General features: G+C 42.4%; 1 protein-coding gene across 2 annotated transcripts in view; it reads left to right on the top strand.

Annotated features, from left to right (window-relative positions):
* Window positions 1-14,029, top strand: part of LOC311240366 (ATP-citrate synthase) — a 63,129-nt gene that overhangs the window by 16,816 nt on the left and 32,284 nt on the right. For both annotated transcript variants that reach the window (XM_084328951.1, XM_084328950.1), the window contains exons 6-11: window positions 4,970-5,049; window positions 9,012-9,142; window positions 10,782-10,900; window positions 12,247-12,383; window positions 12,487-12,548; window positions 13,323-13,440. In XM_084328951.1, the coding sequence (XP_084185077.1) occupies window positions 4,970-5,049; window positions 9,012-9,142; window positions 10,782-10,900; window positions 12,247-12,383; window positions 12,487-12,548; window positions 13,323-13,440 (647 nt within the window). The remainder of the gene's footprint in view (window positions 1-4,969; window positions 5,050-9,011; window positions 9,143-10,781; window positions 10,901-12,246; window positions 12,384-12,486; window positions 12,549-13,322; window positions 13,441-14,029) is intronic.

Here is a 14,029-nt window from a genome sequence, read left to right as displayed (position 1 = left end):
TTCAGTTAGTCAATTGGGACCACCCCTTCCTCATCCTCTGTGTTTACCACCCCTTCCTCATCCTGTGTTTACCACCCCTTCCTCATCCTCTGTGTTTACCACCCCTTCCTCATCCTGTGTTTACCACCCCTTCCTCATCCTCTGTGTTTACCACCCCTTCCTCATCCTCTGTGTTTACCACCCCTTCCTCTGTGTTTACCACCCCTTCCTCATCCTCTGTGTTTACCACCCCTTCCTCATCCTCTGTGTTTACCACCTCATCCTCTGTGTTTACCACCTCATCCTCTGTATTTACCACCCCTTCCTCATCCTCTGTGTTTACCACCCCTTCCTCATCCTCTGTGTTTACCACCTCATCCTCTGTGTTTACCACCTCATCCTCTGTATTTACCACCCCTTCCTCATCCTCTGTGTTTACCACCCCTTCCTCATCCTGTGTCACCCCTTCCTCGTCCTCTGTGTCACCCCTTCCTCGTCCTCTGTGTTTTCCTCAGGTGCCATGTATGCTACACTAGTGTCACAAAGAACAATATGATGACCTGAGTAACTACTGTGCGGCCTGCGTCAAGCTGTGGATTTTGGGGATGTGGACTAGCTGGGGATGTGGACTAGCTTGACGTGGACTAGCTCGGGACGAGATGGGGTTTAGCTTGTGACTGTATTTTGAAGATGTGGACTAGCTCACGAATTGATTCTGAAGATGTGGACTAGCTCAGGACTTGATTCTGAAGATCAGGACTAGCTCAGGACTTGATTCTGAAGATGAGGACTAGCTCAGGACTTTATTCTGAAGATGTGGACTAGCTCAGGACTTGATTCTGAAGATGTGGACTAGCTCAGGACTTGATTCTGAAGATGTGGACTAGCTCAGGACTTGATTCTGAAGATGAGGACTAGCTCAGGACTTGATTCTGAAGATGAGGACTAGCTCAGGACTTGATTCTGAAGATGTGGACTAGCTCAGGACTTGATTCTAAAGATGGGGACTAGCTCAGGACTTGATTCTGAAGATGTGGACTAGCTCAGGACTTGATTCTGAAGATCAGGACTAGCTCAGGACTTGATTCTGAAGATGAGGACTAGCTCAGGACTTGATTCTGAAGATGTGGACTAGCTCAGGACTTGATTCTGAAGATGTGGACTAGCTCAGGACTTGATTCTGAAGATGTGGACTAGCTCAGGACTTGATTCTGAAGATGAGGACTAGCTCAGGACTTGATTCTGAAGATGAGGACTAGCTCAGGACTTGATTCTGAAGATGTGGACTAGCTCAGGACTTGATTCTAAAGATGGGGACTAGCTCAGGACTTGATTCTGAAGATGTGGACTAGCTTGTGACTGTATTTTGGGGATGTGGACTAGCTCGTGACTTAGGGCTGGGTGATATGGCCTAAAAAGAAAATCCCTGTTTATTTTTTTTTAAATCCGATTTACAATTTTAATCGATCTTTTTCTCTTTGACACAAAAAGAGTATCAAACCAAGATGAATATCCCTATTGGGATTGAAGTGCAAACCTAACTTTCACCAATCTTCACTTAAAACAAATAAAAGGTGCCTCTTGATCATCAAACAAGAATGAATTTCCCTATTGGGATTAATAAAGTGCAAATCGAACTTTCACCAAACATCACTTTTTGTAAAATAAAAGGTGACTCTTAAATTTTTATATATATATATTTTTTTTTTTTAAATCGATTAATTTTTTTTTTAAATCAATTAGAATGAATCGATATCGATTAATCGCCCAGCCCTATTGTGACTGTATTTTGGGGATCTGGACTAGCTTGGGGCGATTATCGGGAAACTTTTTCTAGACTAACAAATAAATTTGCAGTGGAATTTTTGCTTTCTAAGTTAGATATGACAAATTTGCGTGGGATATAAATTGCTGATGGACCGATTAATCTGACAGATATCTGGAATTTTGAAATAATCGGCATCGGCCGATAACCGCACACATTTTCATTAAAATTTTTATTTTCAATTTATTTAGTTAAAGGTCCCATGCATTATAAATGGCCTTTTCCAGTGTTTAGCATTGTTTCCTAGCAGGGGAGGAAACAAACGTTTTGGCTTACCAGCCAACTGGCGAGTATATGATTTTTTTTTACCAGCCAAACAGATTTTTTACCAGCCATAAATAAATCGCTAATTGTGATAATTACTTCTTTGTATGTCTTCGTCTAAATTGATTTTCAATCATAGTAATAATCACACGTGTCTCTACTCTTTAAAATATTAAAGTGTCTCTACTCTTCACAATATTAGCATAAAACATATATTAATCACACCGTCTCTACTCTTCAAAATATTATGATATCACATATTAACATGAAAGAGGGAACTATTCTGGACTGGGTTGGGCTGAACTGGGCAGTGAAAGATGCTGGGTTGGGCAGGGAAAGTTGGCCTGGTCTAGGTTGGACTGGGTTGGGCTGGACTGGGCAGTGAAAGAACCAAGCATTTCACTGTAATGTAATGGCTAAATAAAACAACTTGACTTGTTACATTTTCACTCTGGTTGGATGCCAAACATATTCTGGTTGTACTGTACTTGTGCTGTATGATGACAATACATTGTAATCGAATCTCATGTCAACGCTAGGGGTTCAGCAGGTGTATTCTGAATGACAACATCACCGTTGTGAAGGGCATATGGGCGAGTGGTGATATGGGGGAAACCCAGTAATAATAAAATGTCACTCGGCTGCATTTAAGCAAAGCCGCTCAGTATAGTCGTCCACAGGGGTGTAAAAACTACCCAGAAATTATACTTAAGTGAAAGTATGGGTACTGTCTCAAAATCTGACTCAAGTCAAAGTATCTGGCTAAAAACACACTTGAGTAAAAGTAAAAAAGTCCTACTTTTAAATGTACTAAAAAGTTAAAGTAATTTTTTTTAAAGGGATAGACCAGGAGTTATGGTAGCTTGTTACATGCTAGGTAGCTAGCCGGCTAATGCTGGTTGACTTGAGTGAGTGGAATCATTAGCCCCTTTCGTGACTGCGATGCAAGCCTCGCTTATATACACAGTCACTGGCTCCCACGTTACTAGCCATGTTAATGTGCACATCACGCACTGGTTAAAGACGAGTGGTGGGTCCAAAATATATCTGATATAAATTTTAAAGGTACCCATTAGTGTGTGCATTAGGGTTTCACACACACACGCGGCAGGGTTTTAAAGCTTGGCGTTGCTAATAAACATTTAAAATCATGTTTATAAACGAGTAAAAAAAATCACTGAGCTAGCCTTGGCTAAAATGGCTGCTTCCACATTTTCACGCAGGAGCGCTGTGATTGCTGGCTGCTTTGTCACATGCCTGGTGCGCCCAGCAATCACAGCGCTCCTGCGTGAAAATGCGGAAGCAGCCATTTTAGCCAAGGCTAGCTCAGTGATTTTTTTTACTCGTTTATAAAAATGATTTTAAATGTTTAACGTCTTTAACCAGTGCTTGATGTGCACATTAACATGGCTAGTAACATGGGAGCCAATGACTGCGTATTCAAGCGAGGCTTGCATCGCAGTCACAAAAGGGGCTATGGAATCGTTAGCCTCACGCCCACTTGTCATTCTCATCCGACTCGAAGGAGACTCGTCGAGTGCTGTTGTTCGCCCCCATGTCAGACCGCACTGATATTCGAAAGCGACGACTCTACATGCAATTATTTTCATCCACTGATGTGTTTTTGTCTACGTTGTCAAGCCGGTGACAGGAGTCTGTAGGGCTGCGCGCAGTGGTCTATCCACTTCCCCTAGATGGGCGGCATCTTCTAGAAAACTAGTGTTCATTGGAGGAGCTTAGAGCGCAACGATGATGTTCATTGGTTATGGATTATTATGAGGCGCAAATGGGAGGAATCATAAGGGGGGAGTCAGAGTTCGGCTTGTGCCAGTGAGCGAATCAGCAGATTGCAGAATGATTTTTTTTGTTTTGTTTACTACTCGCCAGTGTGGCGAGTGCTCTTCATGAATCACTTGCCAAACATAAATAATACTCTCATTTGGCGAGTAAACTGGCCTAATTTCCTCCCCTGTTTCCTAGCAATGGCGTATTATATCAATGTGGTCTGTGTCTCTTAATTATCATATTGACTCATTTCTGTCGAGGAAACCGCGCGCTGGGAAGCAGTGGCACACACGCATTTACACACAACCTGGACCGCGCGCGGGGAAGCAGTGGAGAGATAACTTTATGCTCCGTGTCCCTCTCTATCTCTCTCTGTCTGCCAGTCGCAGACTGTGGGGGACTGTCACTCAAAGCGCTTATGGGCGGAGCCCAGCCAAAACTGCTTGAAATCCTGAAATCTAAATTTTTTGCTTTTGAGTACTTGATTAAAAATATAAAACAATGCATTAAAATAAATTATTAAAAAAAACTTTACAGATGTGTTCCATAGACTCAGAGGAATTGTGTAAAGTTGCCCAAATAGTGCAAGGAATAGCAATGCATGGGACCTTTAAATAATAAGTAGATTGCAGATCTACAAAAAATAAGATATATTTTGAGTTTCATTTGTTAATATTAAATTGTTTATCAGCTGCAAAACAATTGGTCGCCCCACTCTCGGCAGCTGGTACAATCGACTGGACGTACGGTAGGCCTAATGCAAGTGACCAGTGGTTCTTCAGACAGTGTAGGATTGACAAGAGTATCTGCAGGGTCTTAAGAAGTATTCAATTCTAAATTGTATGCCTTAAAAGGTATTTGCACAGGTGTACAATTTTTTGGGGGAGCACCCCGGCTGTCGGGAGATTAAATAATATTAAATATATGACATGTTTTTGTATTCAAGTCGTTGTTTTTTGCCGGGCTATCGGGAGCTTGGTGCATCTGGAGTGTCACTGTTTTATTAATTTATTCTATAAATCTGGCTCTAAGTGGTATTAAAATGTCTTAAAATTAACTTATTTAAACCTGCAGATACCCTGGATTGAAATGGTTGCTTCTGTCTTCCTCCTGCAGTGTCTTAGCCAGCTTCATCGTGGGCCTCTTCAATCTGTATGAAGACCTGTTCTTCACCTACTTGGAGATCAACCCACTGGGTAGGTTTCTTTCCCCTTGTGTGCTGAATACCACAGCCCTTATAGACTACTGCAACACTTCCGGGATTCTGAAATCATGGGAGAGAGAGCGGGGGGAGAAAATGAATGAATGTGGATGAGAGCTTTGACATTAAGTGGTTTTAGCTACGGCTGTGGGGGTGCAGGAGACATGATCCAATACGCCTGAGTCTCCTGAACACAGATCAATTCCAAGTCGATCTGCACTTTCTCGGCTGAGCTATAGTCACTTTTCCGCACCTACTCCCGAACTACGCATGCACAGATTGCCCACGGAGTCTAGGTTCATCAATTTGCGCATGCGTAGTTCGGGAGTAGGTGTGAAAAAGCGACTAGCTCCGTTAGCTCGGCCGAGAAAGTGCCGATTGACTTGGGATTGATCACGCCGTGTTCAGGAGACTCAGCCATATAAAAGTCTATTGGATCATGTCTCCAGCAACCCCACAGCTGTAGCTACAATGTCAAGGCTCTCATCCACATTCATTCATTTTCTCTGCCCGCTCTCTCCTCCATGAGCTTGCTTGATTGATTGATTGAACAATTTATTAACAGATTGCAGAATGGGTACAATACAGTACAGCTCAATACACAAAATTGTTAAGGGGATGCAGACCAGAGAAAGACTTTCGTCTTGTTTACATCAGGGTCCCCCATTTTCAATTCATCATAACATATTATGACATACATGACATACAGATAGACAGTACTGCTACATCTATACATTTATGATGACATACCAGATTTACAAATACAGTACTGTTTGTGATACAGTGTCTGGACTCTGTACGGTCAGGACTCCCTGGAATAAGAGATCTTGTATCTCAATGGGACATTCCTGGATAAATAAAGGATAAATAAAAAATAAATACAAAAAGATTTAAAAAAAAAAGAGGGTATATACATTTGACGAAGAAACTGTACATTGGATGAGGTGGGGTTGGGTAGGTTGGGGGGGGGGACTGTACATAGGAGGTGGGTGGGGGGGGTAGGCGGGTGTAACTGTACATTGGATTATCGACGAAGCCTTACTTGGTTCTAAGAAGAGGGTCTTGTGTATTATTGGGTTAGGACATTTACTGTATATTGGAGGGGGTTGGGTTAGGACATTTACAGGGGCCAGTTTAGAATTGCAGTCTCCCGTAGGTGCTCCTTGAGAGTGGTTTTAAAAGTGGGTAGTGATTCATATACCTTTACAGCTGTGGGTAGGGCGTTCCACATTGATGTGGCATAATTGCGAAACGTGTTTAGTCCCTTGTTTGAGCCGAATCTGGGTTTAACATGATTTGTGGAGCTCCCTCTGGTGTCGTGGTATTCACTGACCTTTGGGAAGTATTTTGACATGTACATGGGTACCTTAGTCGTGTAGTGTACATTTACATTTAGTCATTTAGCTGACGCTTTTATCCAGAGCGACTTACATGTTCTGTATGACAAGCCATCAGGAAGGGCACAACTCTATCAGCTGAGCAACAATGTTCATCAAAGTGTTGAGTGCTACAGTGTAGGTTAGTTTATTAGGACAAGTGCATGGCAGTACGGTTAGTTAGGGTTAGATATATATATATTTTTTTTTAATTCATATAATGGTTGAAGAAGTGTGTCTTTAGTCGACTGCGAAAGATTGGACGTGTTTCGGCTGTCCTAACTGCGGTGGGTAGTTCATTCCACCATTGTGGGGCAAGGACTGAGAATAGGCGACTTCTCTTTGATGACCCTCCCGGAGCTTGGATAGGAGTAGGTCTGAGGCGGCCAGAAGATTACCCTTGATTGTGTTTAATTTGCCGCTTTTCCGATCCGTTTTCTGCACTAAATGAAGCGTACACAATGTACCCGGGGTGAATGTTTCCCCCAAGCCGTAGTTGCGTAGCAACAACAGACAGGAAGTTGACTTCGAGAATACCACGACGTGATGTTCTGTCATCGTGACGGCTACTTAATTAAAACGCAGGTCCATAAATTTGTCATAAGATTATACAATTAGAAATGGGACATCAAAAGGAAATTAGTGGAGAGAAAAAAATACGTGCTCTTATTTTAAAACGGGGAAGCAGAAGTTCCAACACTGAGGGAGGGGAAGATTCAATAATTAATGCCCCTGCTGTTTGATGATGTGTGTGTGTGTTTATATTGGAGTAATTGGGCACCAATATATGCCCAGTGGCAGCTGTTATTGTGGAGGTGGTTGGTGCTACTGAGAGCGTCTTACCACGCTTTGATGCCTGCCCACCCTCTCCATCTTCCCGTCTATACCTCCTCCTGCGGGCAGAGACGTTGGGCTGTCTCGTGTGGGTGGACCTCTGTCTCCCGCATTTCCCCCCAGGTTCTGTTTAAAGTCCCCATGAAATGGCTAGCAGAATGTGATTTGATTGCACATATTTATGCATTTCCTGTGAAAAAGTGAAACTAGAGAGGGACTTGTCGTGGATATTGATTGGCGTTTACAGTAGCCAATAGCACTGAATGTGCATTACAGTCGACCCATTAGCTAGCAAGCTAATGTTGGCAACGTTACGCATTAGTAATGTTAGCTAGCAAGCTAACATTGATTGATTTTTTTTTAATTTAGCTAAAGAGGCCAAGTGCTAGCTTAGTGTGAATGTCATTCTAGAAAAGCATTTCATTGGATGCTAAATTAGTATACGCCCCATGTGCAGGATGACTCATCAACATTTTATTTTTAATCGCTTTTAAGGAAATTACTAACTCTAAAATACTAAGAATACCTACAAAACAACCTTTTTGTCATTGTTGGGATAGATACTGGTGTGACAATCGGAGCAAGACATATGTGATAAAAGAACATAAACATCTATTTTGATTTCATGGGGCCTTTAAATGACTGTCCTCTGGCAACAGGATCTGCATTACAGGTATTTCCCAATGAAAATGATGGTGAGCAATCTTCTACTTAACCACCACCCCTGCACCACTGAATAAGGTTATTAAGATCAATCTCCTACATGACCCTTCCTGGACCATGGATTATGTTATGTTTAGAGGGGGGGGGGCAGTGGAGAGTAAATGGGATCTTAGCCCAGATGGGGGGGGGGGGGGGGGGGGCAGTGGAGAGTAAATGGGATCTTAGCCCAGATGGGAGGCCAGTCCTCTGATGAGACCTGAAGCCAAGGGAATATCAATAAGAGAACATGTTATTTACCAGGCTGTGTTTAACCCCTGCCGACCATAGTCCTGAGAACTCCTGCTCTCTTGTGACTCCTACTAGGGGTAGGAAACGAGGAGAGCTCCCCGTTTGATATTGTCACCATACTTCAACCACACTATAATTATATTTGGTTAGGGTTAGGTGGTGCTGTGGTTTTTATGTATTTTTTCAAATAAGTGTAGCTCTACATTCTGACAGCCATCACTGATATAGAGTTTGGTCAGTAACATGGGTCTCCCAGACTGTTTTTGTCAGTGTGGAGTTCTCTCTCCTGGAGCTATTATTTTAACATGTAGAGTCGACCATGTATTTTAAACAAAGAAAATACCACTTGCTGCACCTTTTTTAATGTTACACAATTTCATGATATATTGTGATGCATTACTATTTTCTTTTAATTTCACTCCAGTTAAAAGCTGGAATTATAATGATACCCCCTGGGAACATAAATTATGAATCTATTATTCGTAAGAGTGAAAGCCATTAATCAATTACCAGATAAAATGCAAGGCCTTTCAGACTTTCAAAAAACAGCCCAGTTGACAATTGGTTTTGCCATCATTTAACAAGACCTCATTATATAGTCTTTCTAGCCTTGAAACAGTGCTGTGAAAAAGATCACAATACTTTAACCGTACGTCATGTATTGATACTTTACCTCCTATTGATGTAAATGTCATAGGGGAGGTTACCGCAATACCGAGTAGCATAGTGTGTCGATATTTTCCCCCACCGCTGACTGCTTCCCCGCGTGTCTCGTCCCCCTCTTCTCTCCGCTCAGTGGTTACCAAGGATGGCGTGTATGTGCTCGACATGGCGGCCAAGATCGATGCCACGGCTGACTACATCTGCAAGGCCAAGTGGGGCGACGTGGAGTTCCCTCCACCCTTCGGCAGGGAGGCCTACCCTGAGGTAAAGGCGTGGAGGGGTCGAGGAGGACCTGGCAGCGAGTCAGATTTCAGACCAGATCGACACATGGAATACCTTTTCCGTTTATTCAGTAGATTTGAAGCATTTATTACTGGAGCTGGCGAATGGGACATAAATGTGGATATCATCTTTTAATAAAACTATTAGTTAGGGGCGCCCTCGTGGCGCATACCATAGTGCCTCGCGCACCTACGTGGCCGACCCGGGTTCGATCCCAGCTCCCGTCGTTATTTGTCGCATGTCCTCCCCACCTCTCCTCCCGTTCGCCCTCTCCTCTGTCGGTCCTGCGTGACCAATAAAGCTGTAAAAATGCTAAAAAAAAAAACAATAAAAGAAAAACGTAGTTAAATATATTTAATATTTATTTGTAGTATTAAATTACTATTTTCATCTATTCGAAGTGGATCACAATTAATTTGTAGTCTCACGGAAGTATTTGAGTGAACCAGTGTTTACTCTATATTTCTGATGGAACTAGATGCACAGACTGGTCCTGCGGTGAATAAGCCAGTTGGGACTTTATCCTGTGTTTGCAACAGACTTAGCTGACCGTGTTCTTCCTCTGGAGTCCCTCTGTACCAGCTGTCTCACTGGACGTTAATGAGGAAAGAGAGGGATGTCAGAGAGGCCTTTTATAGTAAAGGATGTTGGGGGATGTTCATTAGGAATTGGAAAGCATCCCATATTTTCTGTCATGTAGCTAGTAGACTGGATTGCAGTATTTTTTCAAAGGCACAAGATAAAATTTAAAGCTCTAGACTAGCGGTTCTCAAACTACGGGTCGCGACCCAAAGTGGGGTCGTGTGTAGGTGCATTGGCAAGTAAAAAATATATATCTTTTGTTCTGGCAACATATTTAGGCTAAATATGCCTCGTTTTATAAATGTGTATTGATAACATAGTGCTGTAATTAAATGTTCTAATATATGCATGATCAAGGTCAACAACGTGTGCTTTTATTTTGATATTCCTTAATTCCACGTTGAAATCACGAAATACATTAAGTGTGGGGTCGCCAAAAGAAATCCTAAATAAAATGGGGTCGTGGTATAAAAAAGTTTGAGAACCCATTGGATTGTGATTACCGGTAGATTATTTTCCTTTTGCTCTTAGAAATGGTGATTACATAGGTGCTTTTCTCTCCGGAGCTTGTAGGAGCTTGTTTGAGACGGGCTGTCTGGGCACCAGACGGGCTCATCTAATTGGGCAGCTGTGAGTCTCTGGTGGCGATGAGGGACAGCGGGGGCCTTTTGATTGGGCGTGTTTACCCTCAATCCCCAGCTGTGGCCCTTGCTGTGGCAAACAAGCACTGATGAATGCCAGAATCTCATGCCATCTTAAACTTTTATTTTAAATGTGTTTTTTTTTTTATTCAAGACGCTACCATGCAATCCACACCAATGTTCGTTGTTGTCCAGGGATTAATGTGGCTGACCTTCTCGAATGTCAAAATGCATGATCAAACGGGCAACGGGAGCACTTTTTGAAGTGGTGCTTGTACTGTACTACAGTCTACCCTGATTACGAATGCAATCAGAAACCCTCTCTCTACAGTTCTCTTCCTATGACAGTCATGTAACAACCTTATAACCTCTGACTGACCCCCCCCCCCCCCTTACAGGAGGCCTATATTGCAGACTTGGATGCCAAGAGCGGTGCCAGCCTCAAGCTCACTCTGCTCAACCCGCGCGGCAGGATCTGGACCATGGTGGCAGGAGGAGGGGCATCGGTTGTCTACAGGTAACCAGTCGCAAGCACAGAACTGGGTGGGATTTCACAAAGCGACGGTCAGGCAGTTAGCCATGCCAAAATGATCGGATATTTTGTTCAGAACAGTTATCTGTGTGTATGACTGAATCACATTCTTAAATCTTTAAATCCTACTTTTTTTTTTTATCTAAAACTAATCTTAATCTAAACTAAAAATGGAGACTGTTAGATCTTTTTCAAAGTTGTACTTGCTAATCCTGCTTTGTAAAATATGTATTCTTACCTTGTATATATCTATCCACATCTGTCTGTACATAGCTGCATATAATCCTTTTTACATATTTGTAGATACTATATCCATCTGTAAAACATTGTTTACCTACTCTTACTAGTTACGCTGCTGGCCAGTATGACTACTACCATAGTACCTGTCACTGTACATATTAATACTACAACTCTGTACATGCATATGATTAGCACTATACTCGGTAGTACTAATCTATATACTTTATTTACCCAGTTTATAGTATATTTATATTGCACTTTACCGTTACATTTGCACTCTTGTTTGAATGTCAAACTTATTTTCGTTGTACTTGTGCTGTATAATGACCATAAATCTAATAAATAAATCTAATCTATTCCCGGGGGCTGGAGATAAACTACACCTGAAATTATAGGAATAATAGGAGATCCAATGCTCATGCATCTAAAAACTATTATTAATTTAGATGCCTCTTGGTCCTGGAATTATCCCTTGGCTTTTGCTTTGTTATGTTGACTTTATGAATAATTGTGTTTGGCGTTTGGAAAGTGTGCCGGTGATGTGGTAGTGAGAGTGATGGCACAGCGGTCGAGCTCCAGACTCCGCCAGTTGAGCTGTAAGCATAATTGGATTCTGCAATGATGCCATTCTAGTGAGACTCTGGAGGAAAAAGGGAGTCGTGTCTCCCCCTCCGTTAACTCCGTCTGTCGGAGGCGTAAAGCGTGATGCGCAGTTTAACTCTTGCCGTGACTAATTATGTCCTAAAGGACTAAATGTAACACAACCACGGTTCTTATGGGGTCAGCCCTATGCTCCCACAGCCCTATGTTCCCAGTTCCCACATTTCTAAGATTCTTCACAAAATTAGGCCCTATGTTCCCGGACGAACTCTCTACTACCAGAGGACAATTGGATAATAGGTTGGGTGTAATTGGCTACCAAATTAAGAGAGAGGGGGATTAAATCGGATACAAATTTATGAAAAAAGGAAATGTGGGAACATAGGGCTGTGGGAACATAGGGCTGACCTAAGGGCAAGGCACGCTCCCGTTCTTATATGCCACCGCAGGATTGACACCTGATGTCTTTTTTCACCATCGACCTCTCCTAGTGACACCATCTGTGACCTGGGCGGCGTCGACGAGCTGGCGAACTACGGGGAGTATTCCGGGGCACCGAGCGAGCAGCAGACATATGACTACGCCAAGACCATCCTGTCCCTGATGACGCGTGAGAAGCACCACGAGGGTAAGATGTGGGACATTTTGAGTCCCATACTCTACTTTGACAGAGTACACTGGATGTACATAAGCTTGTGTATTAAACATAAGCCTGCGTCTTGTGTTTGCAGGAAAGGTTCTAATCATCGGAGGTAGCATCGCAAACTTCACGAATGTCGCTGCTACATTCAAGGTAGATTTCATTTTTCATTTAATTTCAAACTTGGACATTGGAGGTGGTTGGGTGGGTGGTATGGGGGGGGAGGGGTTGGGTCGGGTAGGAGGGGTGGGTGGGGGACACTGTACAACTGTACAAGCAAAACTGTACATTGGAATATTGACAACCATACTTGGTAATTTACTGTCCATTGGAGGGGGTTGGGTTAGGACATTTACAGGGGCCAGTTTCTTTGAGAGTTGTTTTGAGAGTAGGTGTTCTTTGAGTGGTTTTGAAAGTCCTTTACAGCTTTGGGTAGGGCGTTCTTAAGGACCAGCCAGTCACTAGACCTGTTTCCCGTTTAAGATGAGATTCCTTTATGGATCCCCTTGGGGAAATTCAGGCATCATAGCAGCATGGAGGGGGGGTACATGTAGTAGAAGACATGATACAGGTCATAAAATTATAGTACAGTGGAGAAGTAAAAATAGGCAGTGTAAACAATATAACAATATAATTAACTCTGGGCATGCGCATTATGGGCAAGTAGGCAATGTAAAAAGGTCAAGGTGTAAGATGAGGGTATGCCCTCTCAGTTATATTTGCCCTACAATAAATATAGTTACAATATATATATATATATATATTATCTAATATATATAATCAAAAAATGCTAAATGTATACACATAAGGTATGTATGCCGTGATATACTTCTGAGTTTCAGATGATACTGTGTGTGTGTGTGATTCAGATATCTGCATCTTATTGTGGTCCAGATAAACACTGATCATCTCATTCCTCTTTGCTAGGGGATTGTTAGGGCCATCAAGGACTACCAGGGGCCTCTGAAAGAGCATGAGGTCTCTATCTTTGTCCGCCGTGGTGGCCCCAACTACCAGGAAGGACTTCGGGTGATGGGAGAAGTGGGTATGTATCTCCGTTGTGTACGTCACAGTGCCCAAGTACGTCCACCTTTTTATAGGATTCTATCACATTTGCATAACAATAGCGAATATTACGTACCTTGCGCCGTTTTCATTGGAGTTTTTTACAAAACAACGCTGTTTTATTTGTCCTATATATGCGGATATCATTTAAAAACTTAAATTTTACCATTTTAGTTCCCTTTAGACAACAAACATAATGCTAATGATGCACTTTAATTATGATAATTAGGTGGCCATTCACGGTCACTGTACTGAGGTGACGTGAGGGCGCATTCATAGTTAACGCTCCTGTGTTCAGATCGCATTTTTCATCAACTTTTACCGACCTGCTGACCTGTGAACTGTGAAAAAAGGTCTTGGAAAATGGAGTTCTTTTGTTTGAACCTGTTTTCATCCTTTAAAATCAATGCTGCCATCTACTGTCAGCTGGAAGGTAGTGTCGTTTGTCTACCATCTCATCTCAGGAGCAAACAACATCCCCATTTTATTTGTCTAACAAACAAAATATTAATCACAATCACTTGTCACATTAACATTTGTGAGTACATGTGTTTTCAACAAAAATATGA

This window comes from Notolepis coatsorum (assembly GCF_963971535.1).
Source record: "Notolepis coatsorum genome assembly, chromosome: 14".
NCBI classification, from domain to species: Eukaryota; Metazoa; Chordata; class Actinopteri; order Aulopiformes; family Paralepididae; genus Notolepis; species Notolepis coatsorum.
The sequence above is the reverse complement of the archived record's forward strand: the minus strand, read 5'-3'. Positions and strand labels throughout refer to the sequence as shown.